The sequence below is a fragment of the Oryx dammah genome, unplaced genomic scaffold, assembly GCF_014754425.2.
Source record: "Oryx dammah isolate SB20612 unplaced genomic scaffold, SCBI_Odam_1.1 HiC_scaffold_18, whole genome shotgun sequence".
In the NCBI taxonomy this organism is placed as follows: Eukaryota; Metazoa; Chordata; class Mammalia; order Artiodactyla; family Bovidae; genus Oryx; species Oryx dammah.
Genome location: NW_024070202.1, coordinates 67404090 through 67424034, shown reverse-complemented (window position 1 = coordinate 67424034; position 19945 = coordinate 67404090). Strand labels below are relative to the sequence as shown.

Below are 19945 nucleotides of genomic sequence, written 5' to 3'. Positions count from 1 at the left end.
ACCTTTGATCTATGCTGTAATGTTACTGAGTCACACACACACACACACACACACTCTCTCTCTCTCTCCCTCTCACCGAAGGCCACTATCTATTCTGCTTGCAAACTGAGCCTCTCTGGACATTAATGAAAAATCTATTTCAGATCTTTCTTTAAAGATATCTTCCCTATGGCTCAGATGGTGAAGAATCTGCCTGTAATGCAAGAGATCCAAGTTCAATCCCTGGGGAGGGAAGATCCTCTGGAGAAGGAAATGGCAAATCCGCTCCAGTATTCTTGCCTGGAGAATCCCCTGGACAGAGGAGCCTGGCGGGCTACAGCATGGGGTTGCAAAGAGTTGGACACGACTGAATGACTAACACTTTCACTTTAGAGATAACTTGGTTCAAACCTTGTAATTTACAGATGAACAAATTGAGGTTGAGAAAAGCCCATTGCTTCGCAGATGATATAAGAAGGGAGAGTCTGATTCTGAGAACTGTACAGATAGAAGCAGCCAGAGCAGCAAAGGGCAACCAGCAGACTCATTCTTCATCTGATCTCTGAGGGGTGGATGGAGCTGGTTGGTGTCCCTGGGCATCCCTTGATGAAGAAATGCTCCATCATCTTGGTACCTTGCTGCTCCCCTGGGAGAGCCGTCATTCCTCTAAGTGGACATTTTCAGGAACCATTCAGAGACAAGTCTACTTTGGTTTCAATTTTTAAATTAAGAGCTGTGGAGTTTGGCAGAGAGCGAGGTTTCTCTCTTGGCAGACACAGACACATGCTTCTGTTTTGTGTGTCAAATGCTAAAAAGCCGAGTCCACGGCTGAAGCCCGTTTTTTTCATTATCAGACGCCTGACATTTGAACGGGATCCCTAATCCACAGAGAATGCCTTTGTGAACATCGGAGCTCTTTTCCTCCCTTCTTCCCCGCCCTCCCCCATCTCCACAAGCCACCTCCAATCCTACGTGGAGGCATTAGGGGAGAGGAGCGCTGCCAACGTTGTAAAATCACCTACATAAAATGCAGCTCCCTCACCGTGCGGTAAAACACTTCTATCACAAACATATGTGGGCCTCGCTTCTTTTGTTACCCAGTTTTTGGCCGTCGGAGGAGTGCCATTTCATCTCTCAATGTGTTTTGCATTCACCAGAAGAGTCAGTGGGCTCAGTGTGACATTTGCCACAAGTTTCTGAGTGAAAGTCAACATCCCTCTTCCCACCGCTGTGGCTCACGCCGCCCTGCAGCCCCAGTCTCACCCCCTATGCTGGGCATTCCATGCATGATGCTGAGCAGGACACATGTGTGATGCCAGGCACTGGAGGCATTCAGAATGCTGGTCTGGGGGACATAAGATAACAGGTGGCTGAGGCAGCCATCAGAGGATGTGGAGGACATGCTGTGCCTGGCGGGATTCTCATCATAAAGCAGTGCAGCAGATGGGAGCAAAGACATGCCCAGCATTGTGCCCTGGTCACTCGGCATGCGTCTGAATAGTAATATCCCAACTTTCCTCTAAGGGTTGATTTCCTCTAAGGGAAAAACCCAACATTTTCTCTGATCTTGATTTTTACTATTTATGATTTCCCTTTTGTTATATATATCCTTATAAGTGATCCACAGTAATAAGAACACTAGCAAATATTTCTTGTGAGTCAGGGGCTGCTTTAAGTTGCTTAGCTTATTAAATCCCCTCAATAATCCTATGAGAATACTGTAGACTGAGTGGCTTAAACCACAGAAATTTCTCACAGTTTTGGTGTCTGGGAAGTCCAAGATCAAGGTGCTAGTTGACTGGGTTTCTGGTAAGGGTTCTCTTCCCTGCTTGCAGATAGCTGCAAGCTAACTAAGATGCTGCCAAGGTTCCCTTGCTTCTGGAGACTAGGGGAGAATCTGTTTCTTTATGTTTTCTAGTTTTCCAGAGGCTGCCTGCATTCCTTAGCTCATGGTCCTTCCTTCAAATACAGCAGTGCAGCACCTTCAAAACTCTGACTCACCTCTTCCCTCATTCACTTATCAGGATCTCTGTGATTATATTGGGCTGATCTGGATAATCCAGAATAATCTCCCCATCTCTAGGTCAGATAATTAGCAACCTTATTTCCATATGTAGCCTTAATTCCTTCTTTCCATATGATACAACACGTTGACAGGTTCCAGAGATTAAGGGAAAGGTTTTTTTGTGCACGTGTGTGCAACAAGCTGAGTGTGACATTCGCTAACCCTGTCTGCATCAAAGCAATGGTTGATCAAGGGGCCAAGAGGCAACAAAACCAAGAATAAAGTGGTAGTTAAGAGACTAGAAACTTGAAAGGAGCTTTGGGAAACAAATATTGGTGTTCGTGCTCTGCCAAAGAGTAGAGCCCCTGGTTAATACCACAAATGTCAGTTTAGGGCCATGGAAATAGGCCAGCTATAATACAGTTTTGCTGCTGCTAAGTCGCTTCAGTCATGTCCGACTCTGTGTGAACCCAAAGATGGCAGCCCACCAGGCTCCCCCGTCCCTGGGATTCTCCAGGCAAGAACACTGGAGTGGGTTGCCATCTCCTTCTCCAATGCATGAAAGTGAAAAGTGAAAGTGAAGTCGCTCAGTCGCGTCCCAACTCCCAGCGACCCCATGGACTGCAGCCTACCAGGCTCCTCCATCCATGGGATTTTCCAGGCAAGAGTACTGGAGTGGGTTGCCATTGCCGTCTCCAAAAATACACTCAGTTCCAGACTTAATAAAGGTGCTTGCCTGTATTCTAATTGCCTGGCAGAAGCAAAGCAAAATCTCTTTGAAGGTAAATATCATCAGCCAAAAACTCAAACTCTCTCCATAACTTGACCTGTTTAATGTCTGACATTCAAACTCGTAGGCATATCAGGAAAAAGGATCAAATTGCCATAAAAAAAGAGTATAAATAAATCTCATGAACATAAAGCTGAGCAAAAATACGACACAGGAAAGAGTACAAACTGAATATGTCCATTTATAAAAATTCAAAAACTTGCAAAAATAATCTAGGCCATAAGAAGTCAGAACAATGGAGTCAGGAGAGGAGGGGGTAGTGACTGAGGGGCAAAAGGCATTGATTCTATTTTATTTCTTTATCTAGGTGGCTGTCACATGGATATGTTCACTTTGTGAAATTTCATTTACCTGTTTTATGACTCGTTAACTTTTCTATATTATAACTCGATAAGATTTTTTAAAGTACCAAAGCAGAATCAATCTCACATTTCACTGTTAAAATTATGTACAAAATTTTACCTGTGTACAAAAGCATCAGTTAAAATGCAATTTCAGGTGTTGAAATTGTTGATTTTTTCTTTTTAAAAACTTTTTGAATTCAATTCAAAAAACTTAAAAATTTTTAGGGACAAACAGACAAGAAAAATTAAGTCCAGATTATTTTCTGCAACCAAAGAACATCCACTTGTCCAATATTTTGGAATCTGACTTTAGAGTTAACTATTTATGAAAATATGTGTGTTACTCACTCAGTCATACCCAACTCTTTGTGACCCAATGGACTGTAGCCCACCAGAATCCTCTTGCAATGTGGGAGACCTGGGTTCGATCTCTGGGTCAGGAAGATCCCTTGGAAGAGGGCATGACAACCTACTCCAGTATTCTTGCCTGGAGAATCCCCATGACAAAGGAGACTGGGGGGCTACAGTCCATGGGGTCGCCAAGAGTCAGACATGACTGAGTGGCTAAGCACACAGACTTTATATTTTTCACTGTCACCTTATCTCTTAAACAATACCTGCACTTGTACTGAGACCATCCTTCTCTGTGGAAAGGAGGGACATGTATTTTGGCTGCTGTATGTCTTTGCTTAAGGTTGACCATGCCTTAATGGGTTTTCGGGCTTTAGTTTCTCTTTTTATTTTTTTCCCGTAAGTCTAATTCCTTTCATATATACCCTCTGTTTTATTGCTTGATTTTTCAGCCATGCCAAGCTGTGTGTAGGATCTTAGTTCCCCAAACAAGGATCAAACCTGTGCCCCCTGCAGTGGAAGCATGGAGTCTTAACCACTGGATCACCAGGGAAGTCTCTCAGGCTTCAGTTTCAATCCCACCATCCCATTTCCACAATCTGCATGCCCAGAAGCATTTTCATACCTGACAGAAATTATCCACTTGCCGTACATAACCAGCCACTTCAAGATCAGATTTAAGAATCTTCCAAACTTTTTTCTCTGCCTTCTTGTATTTCTGGGATCCTTTCCAGTCCATGGCCATCAAGGAGCGCTCTGTTAGGGAAGCTGCCACAATGACGTCCAGTTGGCCATTGTAGATTAGAACCTGAAACGAAATTGAGCCGTGGGCAAATGCAGGATTCAGCAGGGGAAGCCAGTCGTGTGTCTAGGTAATGAGAGAGGGGATGAGACACAAAAAGGGATGTAAGCTTCTCTGATGTACTGCTCAGAGAGGCCAGCCCAGGAACTCAGTAGGATCATTTTCTTCCAGTTGGTTACAAATACCAACAACCTGAAATAAACTCAACCTTGTCTCAACCATTGCATTCTTCCAAAAGTTTGATTCTTCATAGGAATCTTCATGTACAGCTCTATGTATACCTCTACAAATGCAAAAGCATTTGTGCTGTGTTACCTGGCACTATAGGTTTTACTTATTGCTATGTGAAGGAAGAAGACTGTGGTTACATTTCAGTGGAACTAAGGAATACCATATTCTAGCCTGCATTTCATTATCTTCACTTTCAGGCCCTGCAGCAGCTGGCAAGCTGGGAATTCCATCAGCTGATGCTAATCCATATTACTTTCCCCTCCTACATTTCAGTGGCAACTATAATTTTCTGAGGCAGACAGATAGACGCAGGTGCCTCAAGTCTCTTATTTGTTGGAGGCAGCAATGTCTGCCATGTCCTTCCAAAGGCCTCCATTCTTAAATATGATAGCTATTTGTCAACAATGAGGAATGTCCTTCAAAATGCCTAGAATACATTTTTAAGCCAAGTTGATGGGTACTGTAGGAGAAACTCTGAGGCAACTCTTTTCTTCCCAAGCAACATTTTAGTTGCTTTAACAAGAATTCAGATAATACCCAGTGCTGCTGAAGTTGTGAAGCTACTGGGGACAGTGTACAATGGTATTACTCTTCAGGAAAGCAATGGTCACTGTTTAATGCAAAGACTTTAAAATGTTGAGACTCTTTGTCCCAGTTAATCCAAGTTTGTGGAATAAGTTCTATGAAACTAAACCCAAAGAAATAAAAAAAAAATAACTATATTCATTGAATTTTTATAAAGACAAATTTGAACACAGTCTAAAAGTTCCATATTAGTGAGTAGTTAAATAACCATGGCACAGATATTCTATGGGATATTGTAAAGCCACTTCATCTGTCTGACTAAACCATGAAGCAGTGTGGAAAATACTTATCATATAATATTAAGTATGAAACCTGAATGCTGGGCTTCCCTGGTGGCTCAGTGGTAAAGAATTCACCTGCCAGTGCAGGAGACATGGGTTCAATCCCTGACCCAGGAATATCCCGCATGCTGTGCAGCAAATGAGCCCATCGGCTACAACTATTGAGCCTGCGCTCTAGAGCCCAGGAGCCACAACTACTGAGCCCACGTGCCACAGCTACCGAAGCCATCAGGCCTCAGAGCCCTTGTTCCGAAACAAGAGATGCCATCACATAGAGAAATCTGAGCACCACAACTAGAAGTAGCCCCTGCTTTCCGCAACTAGAGAAAAGCTCAAGCAGCAAGAAAGACCCAGCATAGCAAAATAAATACTAAAATAAGTACATAAATAATTTTTAAAGTTAAATGAAAAAAGAAAGATGAATGCCAAACATATATCACAATTATTATATATATATACAATTGATATATTTATTTACAAATATGGAATGAAACTTTAAAAAAGGAACAGAGTTGATTAATTTCGCTGGTGGAGATGTGAATAATTTCCCCTTTTGTTTTCTATTCTTCTTAGGCTATTTTTTTTTGCAATCCTTGATTCTCATGAGGTATTGTCACTCTACCACCAACAAAGAGATTGTCTTCAACTCCACACCACCTTTCATCTATGTGGAAGCTCTGGTTTAACTCAAGTGAAGACCTCTGGTCGAATCCTCAAATTGGACATAAAATGTTACATTGCATATGTTTCCATCTGTGCTCTCCTGGTACAGGCGTCTTAAAAGGCTTACACATAATTAAAAAGCCCAGGACTTTTACACACTCCAAATCCTCAAGCAGCAGTGGGCCAGGATTCAGCCTGAGATGAAAGGGCCCTGGGCCTCCCCTATAAGAACACAGGGTCTTTCATGTTATTCAGTCACCATCACCACCTCCACTCTCCTATGAAGAACCCCTCCTCTCAAAAAAAAAAAAAATCCTCATGGATTTAAAGCCTCTTTAAAAAATTCAACTATAGCAATAAAAATTTGCATTGTTTATACAAAGAAATTGCCTCGAAGACCTTGAGTACTTATTGAGAAATTGCCTCGAAGACCATGTAAAACTCCTACAGCTGTTTTACCAACAATATGGAAACAATTACACATGACCTGTACCAGCAAACAAGGCTTAAATACGTCACCATTCTAGGAAGGGCTGATTATAGCTGATTAATGAATACGATCTTTATAAAGTAATTCTTCTGCTAGAAATCGATGAAAAGATGCTGATTAGCACACACACAAATGTACCTAACCATTTTTCCTCTTTGTCACCACTCTGTGAAGCCTGCACCTTTCTGAGCGTCACTTGCTACCTTACTTTTTCAGGGTATTTACTGAAATAGATTTGAATCTTCAGTTTTGAGGGATGATAGCAAAATCCACAGGCTATAGCAAAAACAGAGTGATATGTATACATTTGCTGAACTGAATGGAAATAAAGCCCATCCCTGAGCCATTTCTCTTGTTTCTCCAGACTCATTTTAAACATGAGTACAAACTCTCCAGAGTAAGGCAGTAAAGGGCCAGACTGCATAATTTTGTGCATGTGATGTGCAGAAGCCTACTTTGCAGGGCAAATAGAAATTCTTCCTTTGCAAAAAAAAAGCAAGGAAAACATTTTTAACTTCTACAGGGCACATAAGCCAAATATAACAATAACAACAAAAAGAAATCAGATTAGTAACGATCAAGCGAAGTGATTTCAGAGCTGACATTTAAGGCTGCCTTAAATATAAGAAATTTCAGAGCTGCCATTTTAATTTAAATGTCATATTTATTCTCTTCAGCCCCCACAGGAATATCCCAGTTGGGTGCCTCCAGCGCTGGGTGAGTGGGCGAGATATCCCCAGATCCGGTGACAGTGAGCTAAGAAGCCAGGTGGGTGTAGCACAGGGGTGGGTGGTCCTGAAGTCAGAAGGCACGTGTTGGCCACCCACATCCTGAGAGTCAGAGAAGTGCTAGGACAAGGCTTAAGCCCCAGCGGGTTGGCCACTGATGAAGCATGTGCACACACGCCCACTTCTTCCTGGTGGGCGATCTGCTGTCCCAGTTTGCCCAGGATGGAGGAGTTTCCCAGGATGCAGGGTTTGCAGGCTAAAACTGGGACAGTCTGGGGCAAACCTTCCCCTGAGGCTTACTGGTATTTTAAGCAACAGGGTCTAAAGATTGAGAGGAGGAGACAGAAATGAATGCAGCTTTTAGCTACACTTCCCTTGTCAGGAGTGACTCTTAACAAAACAAGGGGCAGGGAAAGCGCTGGTGGAGTAGGTTTCCAGGGACACAGCAGGCAGCAGCCCTGAATAGCCAGTGTCCTCACTTTCCTTTCTGGTCAGCTGTGAGGCCCCAGTGAAAGAGCAGAGCCATTCCTTTTAGAGAATTTTCTTCTCTTTTACTACATGTCTTACTGGTTAGTTTGTTGAAATTGATGGTGATGCAAAGACATGATAAAATACTTCTTATTAAAAAAAACAATAAAAAACTATGATCCCACTGTTGCTGCTCTATAACTGTGTGTGTATTCTTAGTCACTCAGTCATGTCCGACTCTTTGCAACCCCATGGACTGTAGCCCACCAGGCTCCTTTGTCCATGGGATTCTCCAGGCAAGAATACTAGAGTAGGTTGTCATGCCCTCCTCCAGGGGCTCTTCCCAACCCAGGGATCGAACCGAGGTCTCCCACATTGCAGGCAGATTCTTTACTATCTGAGCCACCAGGGAAGCCCATAATTACGCTATACAGAAGCTCTATAATTACTACTCAAACTGTAGGAAACAGTCAGTGGGGAAGGAGACATTGTTCACATGTCCAGTTTAAAAACAATCTCAAGTCTGTTTGTCCAGCATCTCCCTATAACTTTGGCTGTATGAACCAGGATGTGTGCAAGGCCGTTACTCAGCTGCCGACAGACACTTCACTTCTGTTGCAGAGAGTGGCCGTGATTAAGCAGCTATGGAAGAGCCTCAGCTTGTGGAGAATGGAGCCCTCCTAGCCACTGGTCCACCCACAGCTCTTGCATAGTGCCAATACCCCATAAGACGTATCAACACTTACAGGGTAGAGTCAACTGCACTCTTTAAAGGATTCTGTAGTGCTTATAGTGACTGTCTGCCATTCTGGCTTGCTTAGGTCCACTCCCCTGTCTCCTGGTAACTGTACTGCCATTCCCTCGAGGGAGGCTCGTGAAAGCTGTCGATCAGTGTCCTTCCTCCTCCATGCAAAGGATGAGCAAGTGACCTAAGCTAGGACCCTCAAATGCTCTTTCCCTAGACTTTGGATTGTGAGTAGTGACACAAGGGTCCCTGATGAGTCTGTCCATTAATTTTGCTACCTTGATTCCCAGAATTTTCCCTGGCCCCTATCTTTTCTCATGCCAGTTCTTCGGTTTGTCCATGAATTCTGTGATGTATCCTGTCTTCTGATCAGTTCCTTTGGTGCTTCAAGTGACCAGAGTCGCTGCTGTTACTAAAAGCATGAAATCCACACTCACACATCACTGGACCTGTGCCTCACATGCCACAGCATGAAGTGACGGGGAGTCCCTGGACACGTAGCTCACCCGCCATGAGCTGTGGTGCCCTTCTCTGGACATGTCGATGTAAGACCTACATCTTACTGCAGTGAGAATTAATGAGAAAATGTGAGCAGGATTCTAAGCACAGCACACAAATTGGGGGAGTCCTCCTCCTTTGCAACTAGGTTGATAATGTGATAATGACTTGGAAGACTGACTCAAAAAAACACTTCTTCTAAAACAAACCTTCAGAGTTTTCAGATGGTCTTTCTGTATCAAATCCTTGGTTGCCAATTTCACTCTTTCTGACAAAGGCCGACAGTAGGAGGGATCCCAGGCAGAGTAAATCTGAACTCTACGAACTCAAATGGATGAAATAACATGCCTTTCAAGACTAATTTTACACACATTGGGCATGGTGTCTCAGCAGTCTTTTCTTGATAGTCAGAGCCATAAGTCTATAAATTACCCTTTGAAAGGAATCCTTAATTTTGTAGCTTGGGATTCAAGATCCCAAGGAATTTCCCCATACTTGAAATGCTAGAAAAGTATGGTTAAGAGTGGGACATTTTGGAATAATATTAATAGTAGAATGCTCTTATTCTTCTTACCATGCTGCAGGAACTGTGCTAAGCATTTTACATCCGTGATTTCACAATACGCCTCAAAGGCAAGTCTTATTTATCCATTTTAGGAACAAAGGGACAGAGATGTAGGGAAGTGAGCCAACTGGTGACATGGATCAAGTTCAGATCTGCCTGAATCCAAACTGTGTGCTCCTAACCCCTCTTCCACACTGCCTTAGTCACTACCACCACCCCCTGCTCAGAGGACACAGAACAGGTAGTTTGTTCTTTATTTGTAATTACACATGCAAGGAGCACACTTACATGTAAGCGTGACTCTTTGGAATGAAGGATACATGTTTAGAATTAGGAGCACAGGCCCTGTGGCTGGGTATGAACTGAGCTCTGCCACTTACTAGCAAGATTATCTTGATATTAAGTTACTTAGCCTGTCTAGAGCTCAGTTTCCTCATTTGTAAAATGAATAGAAGAGAAACATCTATGAGGGAAGGTCATTGGGAGAATTACAAAACGTAATGCATGTAAAGCTCTTCATATCCCAGGCAGATGGTAAGTATTCAGTTAATGCTGGCTATTATTATTATCATCACATTAGAATAATTCAACATAGCTATTCAAATAGCTTCATTATTTCCAAGTGAGATGTTGCCTGTGAATTATAATTGTGATTTGGGATGTAAGTAAGAGTTAGAATAACTCTTAAGATATAGGAGTTCTAACATAACTGCACGAAATCATCAATTTGATGAAACAAACATCAGGGGCTTATAAATGTTATTATGACACCTGCAAAAAGAAGCCTTGAGCTCCAGACCTGGCTCAGCTTCCCAAAGCCTGGGCTACTGAGTGACCCTGGAGATGTCATCTATCCATTCTGAGCCTTAGTTTTTGTCTTCTGTGAAATGGAATATCCTAGTTCTTGGGAGGACCAAACGGGATACAAGTTGTAAAAATATCCTATAACCTGAACAGCAAAGCTTCATTCATGTTTTTGTTACTTTCTACCAAGAATAATCTGAAAAATAAACTTCCATCAGTTCAGTTCAGTTCAGTCGCTCAGTCATGTCCGACTTTTTGTGACCCCATGAATCGCAGCACGCCAGGCCTCCCTGTCCATCACCAACTCCCGGAGTTCACTCAGACTCACGTCCATTGAGTCAGTGATGCCATCCAGCCATCTCATCCTCTGTCATCCCCTTCTCCTCCTGCCCCCAATCCCTCCCAGCATCAAAGTCTTTTCCAATGAGTCAACTCTTCGCGTGAGGTGGCAAAAGTCTGGAGTTTCAGCTTTAGGATCATTCCTTCCAAAGTAATCCCACCATAGTGGAGTGCAAAAGTTTTAAATTGGCTGCCAGGGGCCTACATTTAGCTTGCAGACATATCCATCTTAGTCCACATGGTGTTGTTGTTTTTGCAATTAGATGCTGGCATTTAAATACTGGCAGATCGGACCACACTGGCCCATATTTCCACCTGGCTACTAGGGGCAAAGGCTGGGCAGTAGTTGTCCCCCTAAGACACAGTCCTCCCCCTTCCTGAGTGTCTTCCTCCACCCCCAACAGAGGCGCAGGAGCAGCTGTCATTTATTCAATGCTTATGCTACTGTTGCTCTTAGAAAAAAATATGCCTCTGTATCCATGTCTCTGTCAGAGATAGAAAGAAAGATCAGTGTGTCACAGTCCAACACTACTCATTTATTTTATTTCCTTCCTGGATACATAGGCAGCTAAGTTTCACTTCCATCTGAAATGGAAGGGAAGTGGCCTTTGGTCTGAGTTAGAGAAAGGAGTGTGTGCTCACTTATACATGGCAAGTATTTGCTTAATCTGCTCCCATGAAATTTCTATTTAGCCTGGTGGCTCAGCTGGTAAAGACTCTGCCTGCAGTGTGAGAGACCTGGTTTAAGTCCCTGGGTTGAGAAGATCCCCTGGAGAAGGGAACGGCTACCCACTCCAATATTCCTGCCTGGAACTGCATGGTCTGTGTAGTCCAAAGGATCGCAAAGAATCAGACACGACTGAGCGCCTGACTTCCACTTTCACTTTCAAATCTTTATGGAGAGCCAAAGGATTGGGCACCAAGAGACTAGACATGAAAAGATGTGCCTCCTGTCCTCCTAATAACCCTAGATTTTAAAAAACTTTTCTAAAGAGTGAATAATCAGAGGAAGAAAAGCAGGTTTACTCTTTCATTCTCTGAAATTAATAAATGAAATTGAAGTCGCTCAGTCATGTCCAACTCTTTGTGACCCCGTGGACTGTAGCCCACCAGGCTCCTCTGTCCCTGGGAATTTCCAGGCAAGAATATTGGAGTGGGATGCCATTTCCTTCTCCATTTCATTCTTTAAGTTTTCCTTAAAAAGAGGGGTTAAAAAAGTCGGTTTCACTTTAATCTTTCTCAAATCTACTCATTTTAATATTCCAAAGCATAAACTTTTCAAGTTCTGAACACACACATAAGTCAGTAGTTTCTTCATAATTTAACTTCTCTTAGCAAGAAAACCTCCCTCTAGGAAAAATCCAGTGAACACAATCAGATGATGATTAATCCTTATTTTACATAGTAAATGCTTCTGAAGGATAAATATTTTCCAGGCAGACAAAAAATAACCAACTGTGTCCACCATAGATAGCTACAGACCGGTTTACTTGCTGACTCATCTAAGAAGAACTCACAGCCTCTAAACTCAGATTTTTACTTTCAGTTAAGTTGGTGGGAGGGGCACATGACATTCAAAGGAGAAAAAAGATACCTGTGCTTTTAATGGTTCCTATACAACCAAACTTGGAGGAGGCAATGGCAGCCCACTCCAGGACTCTTGCCTGGAGAATTCCTTGGACAGAGGAGCCTGGCGGGCTACAGTTCATGGGGTTGCACAGAGTCGGACACAACTGAAGCAACTTAGCATGCATATAACCGAACACTTGAAAGAAGGGGTTTGGGCGCAGAAACGTATATAAATGTGCATTTTGTTATATTTTCACTGTCACCCATATTAAAGCTTAAGACTGAAAATAAATCACACAAGGGCCACTTTCTGATCTAAACTTTAACCGTTTTTAAAAATCCAAACCGAAACACACGTATTGAGGACAGACCATACAAAGCATTTCTGTTTATTTCCCCAATTACCCCTCTACTTATTAGGAAAATTACAGAAATGCCACAGGAAGAGGCTTCAGTCTCTTGGTACAACAGGAAAGCAAATTGAGCTTTTGTGAGAAGGCTGGATTTTTGTTGTTGCATTTTTAGACGAAAGATTTATGCTTATATTTTGGCCCATTTACAATCCACCATAATACTTTGCAGACAAAGTTATGCTCTTTTCCCAATGATCCAGTGACCTTAATCTCTAACATTTTGTGGTTTCCTGTTTGGGGAAATGATTGAACAGCAGCCTAAGCTATTCCAAACTGCACAGCATTCCCAGTTGGCTGCTATCTGTCTTAGTTTTGAATGTTCTCCTGTTCACTAATAAAAAAAAAAAGAATTTAAAAAAAAATAAACTTTCCTTACAGATGCTAAATCAATGAAACTCCTACAAAGCAGCTCTCCACACTTCCTCTTCTGGCTGCTTTACTTATCATTTTTCTATTACAAACCCCAACATACCAGGGAGTTCTTTCTGCCTGGAGCAATTAGCATGACCCACCTACAGTAACTTTCTCCTGAATAGCTGAGAATTAATTTCACTAATATCCAACTCAACCCAGGGCAATTCCCAAGGGTTTCTCAAAAGCTCAGCTGCAAAAGAAAAACAATCTCAGCTATGGAGTATAATGTTTAGCAACGTTCCCCACTGGAGGCCAACTTGTTATCCTTCCAGGGACAACGCCTGGGCTCCAGTCGCCCATTGTTTGCACTTTTGGGCCTCTTAGTTCCTGGTGACTTCGCGGAGATATAGTGCTGTAATACTCTGGAAGCCAGAGTACCCAGAGCCCGCCTGGAGGAGACTTGCCAGAAAAATAATGCAACCATTGAATGAAACAGTAGTCATTTCTGCAACCAAGTTGTTCTTCAAATGAGACAAATTTGGCTTCCAAGTTTAAGGAAGACAAAGAAAGTAAGAGAGAGAAAAACGAACTTGGAATAAACACTCTTAGACTGTTCCTGCCATTCTCCTACCAGCTGGTTTTGCCAAGATGAGTGAAGAATAAGGAAAGTGGGGCAGGGAGCTTGAGTGAGTGTCCAGCGATAACACAAATAAAATGTCTTTCTGTCAAAGAAAGTTATTTCTGCTTTCTTGCAACTTTTGGTGGTGTTGTTTAGTTGCTAAGTCGTGTCAGACTTTGTGACCCCATGGACTGCAGCCCATCAGGCTTCCCAGTCCTTCACTATCTCCCGAAGTTTGCTCAAACTCATGTTCATTGAGTCAGTGATGCTATCCAACCATCTCATCCTCTGTCACCCTCTTCTCCTCCTGCCTTCAATCTTGCCCAGCATCAGGGTCTTTTCTAGAGAGTTGGCTCTTCGCATTAGGTGGCCAAAGTATTGGAGTTTTAACTTCAGCATCAGTTCCTTGGATGAATATTCAGGGTTGATTTCCTTTAGGATTGACAGGTTTGATCTCCTTGCAGTCCAAGGGATTCTCAGCAGTCTTCTCCAGCACCACAATTCAAAAGCATCAATTCTCTGGTGCTCAGCCTTCTTTACGGTCCAGTTCTCACATCCGTACATTACTACTGGAAAAACCAGTAGTTTTGACTATATGAACTTTTGTTGGCAAAGTGACATCTCTGCTTTTTAACATGCTTTCTAGGTTGTCACAGCTTGCCTTCCAAGGAGCAAGTAATCTTTTAATTTCATGTAATTTAACTTGAAATGAAATTAACTTGCAGCTTCACTCTAAATAATTTAGTTGCTTTTAGAATGGAACAATAAGTAAAGCCAACTTGAAAATAATCCACTAAGCCATCACTCCAGTCCAGGGATCTGAGAAAAATGTTTAACTATCCAGAACATCACACTTAAAATGAGCTTTAATAATGTCCAGAATATTTTTGTCTCCTTTGAAGAGTCCTGGGGGCCCACTCTAGGGGGTCCTTTGCTCAGCTTGTTTCGGGGTCTGTTCTCATACCCCTTTCTGATCCCCTCACCTCTGACATCACCTCTCACCTATTGTTATTGGTTGTGTTGTGCTCAGTCGTGTCCGATTCTGCGTGACCCCATGGACTGTAGTCCACCAGGCTCCTCTGTCCATGGAATTTTCCAGGCAAGAACACTGGAGTGGGTTGCCATTTCCTCTTCCAGGGGATCTTCCTGACCCAGGGATTGAATCTGTCTCCGGCATTGGCAGGCGGAAGCACTTTTAGTTCCAGCAGAAATAGACAAGAGCTGCAGGAAAACCTCTTGCCATCAGTCCCCTGCCAGCTCCCTGTTCCCTGACATTATCATTGTCACTCAGTGTGGACTGCTGAGATGCTGAAGAAACAGATGTGAATATGCAGAGTGAACAGAGCACAAGGTGAGGAAAATCAAGACAAAGGCAGTCAAGGGCTCCTGCTCAGAGCAATTCTTTTGAGAGCTTGGTTGAAGGTCCTTCTAGCTTTCATTCAGTCACGTCGTTCCGCACAGAAATGCTGTGCTGAAGCACTGTCTACTTGGTGACAACATTAGAAGCTGTCACACTCATAATAAGCAAGGAGATGGCATAGGCTGCCCCATGTTGAGGGCATGGTTAGATCACTTCTACAATGCAGGCCAGGCAAATTCAGTGGTGAAAAGCCAGTGGGAAAAGCCCTAGAGGTTGCGATTGCAGCTTCCTCAGGTGGTGGGAAGTATGCAAATGCTAATTTCCCTACTGGACCAAAAGGCCAAAGCCAACAGCTACTGGATTAAGTTACTCACATTTACAGGGAACGAGAGGAAACAGCAGTCAGAGTACTGCACCTGGAGTCAGATTTTGTGGCAAATGGACTTAAATGATGATGACTATGATTGTGTGTGTGTGTGTGTGAAGTCGCTCAGTCATGTCCGACTCTTTGCGACCCCGTGGACTGTAGCCCACCAGGCTCCTCTGTCCATGGGATTCTCCAGGCTAGAATACTGGAGTGGGTTGCCATTTCCTTGATTAGAAAAACCAAAACCCAAATCCAAATCCTGGCTTTGCACTCTGGCTCTATCACATCTAATGTGACTATCACAGAGATAAATAAGTGCCCTAGTGCCAACCCATCTATTAAACATAAATAATGCTTACTTTTAAATTTCCTTTAAAAAATATTAATGTACACTTTTCCCTCCCATGACCCAGGGTATGATGGTGGGCACACACTGCTTTGAAAACCACTGGTGTCCAGTGGTCCAATCAGTTAGAATGTGTTATCATCACTAAGCATCTTCTGTTTTACTAAGACACAAGGAGTAAAGACTGAGAAGCTACTGCAGCATGGTGACATCTATTGCACAAGAAGGCGTCCTCACTGTATCCAGAAAGCAATACTCCTCTCACTCTTTCCATATTCATCTTTTCAAAGTAAAGTCAACTGATGTAATTGCTTGTGTTTCATAACAACTGAATTTCACAGCAACTGGATTTAAATGTGCATTTCTAAGCTTGCTGATTTTTAGGTCCTTGGAATCTACATAACCAATGGTATCAGCATTTAATATCTTTCTTCTCTTACCACCCTCACTCTGCTGTATTTAGATGGCTCAAGATTAAATTCCACTTTTATGCTGCCATAAATCACAAATGTATCTTCTAATGTTTTCAGCATGAGGTACCTTTGAATGCAACAAAATAAAGCCTTGGCAAAATTATGAGTGTATTAAAAAGCAGAGACATCGCTTTGCCAACAAAGATCCATATAGTCAAAGCGATGGTTTTACCAGTAGTCAAGTACGGATGTGACCATAAAGAAGTTGGACCATAAAGAAGGCTGAGCACTGAAGAACTGATGCCTTTGAATTACGGTCCTAGAGAAGATTCTTGAGAGTCCCTTGGACTGCAGAGAGATCAAACCAGTCAATCCTAAAAGAAATCATCCAGGAATATTCATTGGAGGGACTGATGCTAAAGCTCCAATATTCTGGTCAGCTGATTCAAAGAGCTGATTCATTGGAAAATACCCTGATGCTGGGAAAGATTGAGGGCAGGAGGAGAAGGGGGCAGCAGAGGATGAGATGGTTGGATGGCATCACTGACTCAATGGACATGAGTTTGAGCAAACTGTGGGAGATGGTGAAGGACAGGGAAACTTGGCATGCTACAGTCCATGGGGTACAAAGAGTAAGACACAACTGAGTGAATGAACAACAACAAAATGATGACATGCTCACCAAGTAAATCAATTTAAAATACGCCAATTCACACAGTAGAATTATCAAATGCCTTAAAAAAAAAAAGAGTAAAAGTAAGAGTAAATGTAAGTAAAAGTAAGAGTAAAAGTAAGAGTAAATGAAAATATATGCTGGTTGTCATTTGCATATTTCATCCCAACATTAATTTAAAGGACAAACAAGAAAAGGTGTTTGGCACTAGCATAGCAATTTGGCATGAAATCAAAGTCTGTTTAATAATTTCTGGATAATAAAAGAAAAAATAATTTATGGGTATTCTTTTCCCCTTTATTCACCGAAATGCTTATAAAAGAGGCCTAGAAGAAGCGTGCCTCATTAAATAAAAAAAGTTAGTTCTACTCTTGACTTGAATTATAACTAAAATAGGTGAAAGTAATTTGCGAGGGACTCTGCAGTAAAACTGATTTTCAAATGCACACTTTTTATTTGCTTGCCAAGTGATCATTCCTTATCGATAGTATGATTACATAAAGCAAATGTCTCAGGATTAGCTTCCCTCTTCTCTGCTATGCTTCTCTAAGAATTATTCCCTCCTCACAGAAGTCTGTCACAGAATGGTACTGGCATTCTCCTTAAGGTCTTCAAAGGGTTTGGAAGAAAAGTGATCACATCAGATTATGGTCATCATAGTTTGACAAAAGCTCAGAGTCCAATTTAGCTGCTGAAGAATCAGGCCCATTTAAGCGTTAAATTTTAATGGTATGCTAGACATTTATTAAATCTAGTTTCCTGGCAATATTACCATAGACATTTTGCCATCAGAAAATGTTATTAAGGAAAATGCCACAAGCAATTAGAATGACTGCTAAAACGAGTTAGATTACTAGAAATATTTACCTTTCAAAGTCCTGAGTCACATCCATTAACCAGGAAATGCCTGTTTCTAAACGAAGGTCTTTTGATAGTCTAGGATAAGTAAATAAAACTCTAACAACCTGGGTGTTAAGATTTCAGTGTGGTGGTAAAGCTGAGAAACTCTAAGATTCTGAATTCTGAAGATGCAATTAGTTGAAACTTAATGAGCTGCAGAATGATAAGTGACAGGGAAATGTAACTTTATATTTACAATTTCCTGACTAGATGAACTTTTAAACACAGCAAACTAAGCCCTACCCAAGGGCAATTTAACCTTTAAAAGCAAAAGCATATGGAGGTATTGGCCTTTGGAGATGGTCCTTCTTAAAACTGCAGTGGCCTTGCAGACAATTTAGCAACAACGGCAACCTTAATCCAAGGGCGATGTTTTGCTTTGGATACAAATGGCCTCTATATATATAGCTGTAGCTCCAGTTTTTTTGAAATAGTAGTTTCATACAGGAAATTTACCACACACACTCATATACAATCACATTCTCCCTTCTCTCTCTCTCTCTCTCATGTACTCTTTAGTCTTTGAAAAGAGTATATTTTTACACAGGCAAGAACTGTAGCCAAACAGAAAAAAGGAGGTTGAAAACATATTCAGAATCTTTAGCAAGAATCTTCATAAGAAAAATGTGTAACCTCTTTATCAGAAAGTGCTAAAGGACCAGGGGACTTCTACAAAGAGCAAGGGAGTTAAAGCCAATAGCTTTTATAGGATATGGGCTATATTTCCTAGACTTTAGAGATGCCCTAATCTATCTATCTATCCACCTAGCTATCCATTCCCCATTGCATTTTACTTTGAAAATCAGGATACAACTTACTTACAATCAATGTATAAATGAGAATTACTCCTAAAGCATAAGGAATTTGGGGGGAATGTGACAAAAATGTTCTAAAATTAAATAGTGATGGTGGCTGCAAAAATTTGTGAATATTTTAAAAACTACAAATTTGAATTCTGTAGTATGTGAAATATAATTTCAATCACATTGTTAAAGAAATAGTATAAAGAAGTCCTGCAGATTCTTTATGTAGCCTTCAAAATATTAACATTTTAAATAACTATCAAATAATCATCAAAACTAGAAAATTAACATTGATATAATACTATTTTCTTGTTACAAATTTTATTTAAAAAATTTTCAGTTGTCCGTTAATATACTTTTTCTGGTCCTGGATGCAATAAAAAGCACATGTTATATATATAGTTGTAAAGTCTCCTTAATCCCTCAGTCTTTGTGTGTGTATACGTGTGTGTGTTTCTTTCATAACCTTTTGACAAGCACTAGCCAGTTATTTTGTGGCTAAATTTGTCCCCTGATTTGGGTTTGTCTGCTGTTGTCTCATGATCAAATCCATGCTGTGCCTGCTTTTTTTAAATTTTATTTATCTATTTATGGCTGTGGTGGGTCTTTGTTGCTGTCAGCAGCCCTTCTCTAGTTGCGGTGACAGGCGGCCGCTCTCTCATCGCGGTGCTCGGGCTTCCCATCGGGGAGGCTTCTCTTGCTATGGAGCATGTGCTTTAGGCACAGGGTTTCAGTAGTTGTGGCAGGGGAGCTTCGTAACTGTAGCCACCAGGGTTTATCACGCAGCCTCAGTAGTTGTGGTACATAGGCTTGGTTTCTCCACGGCACATGGAATCTTCCCTGACCAGGAATTGAACCCGTGTCTCCTGCACTGACAGGTGGATTCTTAACCACTGGACCGCTAGGGAAGTCCCCTGCCATACACTTTTGGCAACACGCATTAGCCTTGCTGTGTCCTCAGTATAACACATCAGGAGACACATAATGTAGATTTGTCCCATCACTAGGAATTCCCAGGTGGCTCAGAAGTGAAGAATCTGCCTGCCAATGCAGAAGACTTGGATTCGATCCCTGGGTCAAGAAGATCCCCTGGAGTACGAAGTGGCAACCCACTCCAATATTCTTGCCTGAAAAATCCCATGGACAGAGAAGCCTGCTGGGCTACAGTTCATGGCGTTGCAAAGAGCTAGACATGACTGAGCAACAGCACATGTACATTCATGTGCCAGGATTCTCCACTATAAAGTTACTATTTTCCCCTTCATCATAGACATTTTGATAGGGGATACTTTGAGATCCCCTGATTCTCATCATACTTTCACTAACCGATGTTAGTATCCACTGATGATTCTTTCATGAAACAATTATTACTGTACTGTTCGTCAGATAATAATTTTTTATTCCATTATTTCTTATACATTTATTAATTGGATTTTCCTCCTTTTCATTTTATATATGTT

At 41.8% G+C, this 19945-nt stretch overlaps 1 protein-coding gene across 3 annotated transcripts in view; it reads right to left on the bottom strand.

The window, feature by feature from the left end:
- Positions 1 to 19945, bottom strand: part of CPVL (carboxypeptidase vitellogenic like) — a 129706-nt gene that overhangs the window by 19921 nt on the left and 89840 nt on the right. For all 3 annotated transcript variants that reach the window (XM_040259715.1, XM_040259714.1, XM_040259713.1), the window contains one exon: positions 4095 to 4277. In XM_040259715.1, the coding sequence (XP_040115649.1) occupies positions 4095 to 4277 (183 nt within the window). The remainder of the gene's footprint in view (positions 1 to 4094; positions 4278 to 19945) is intronic.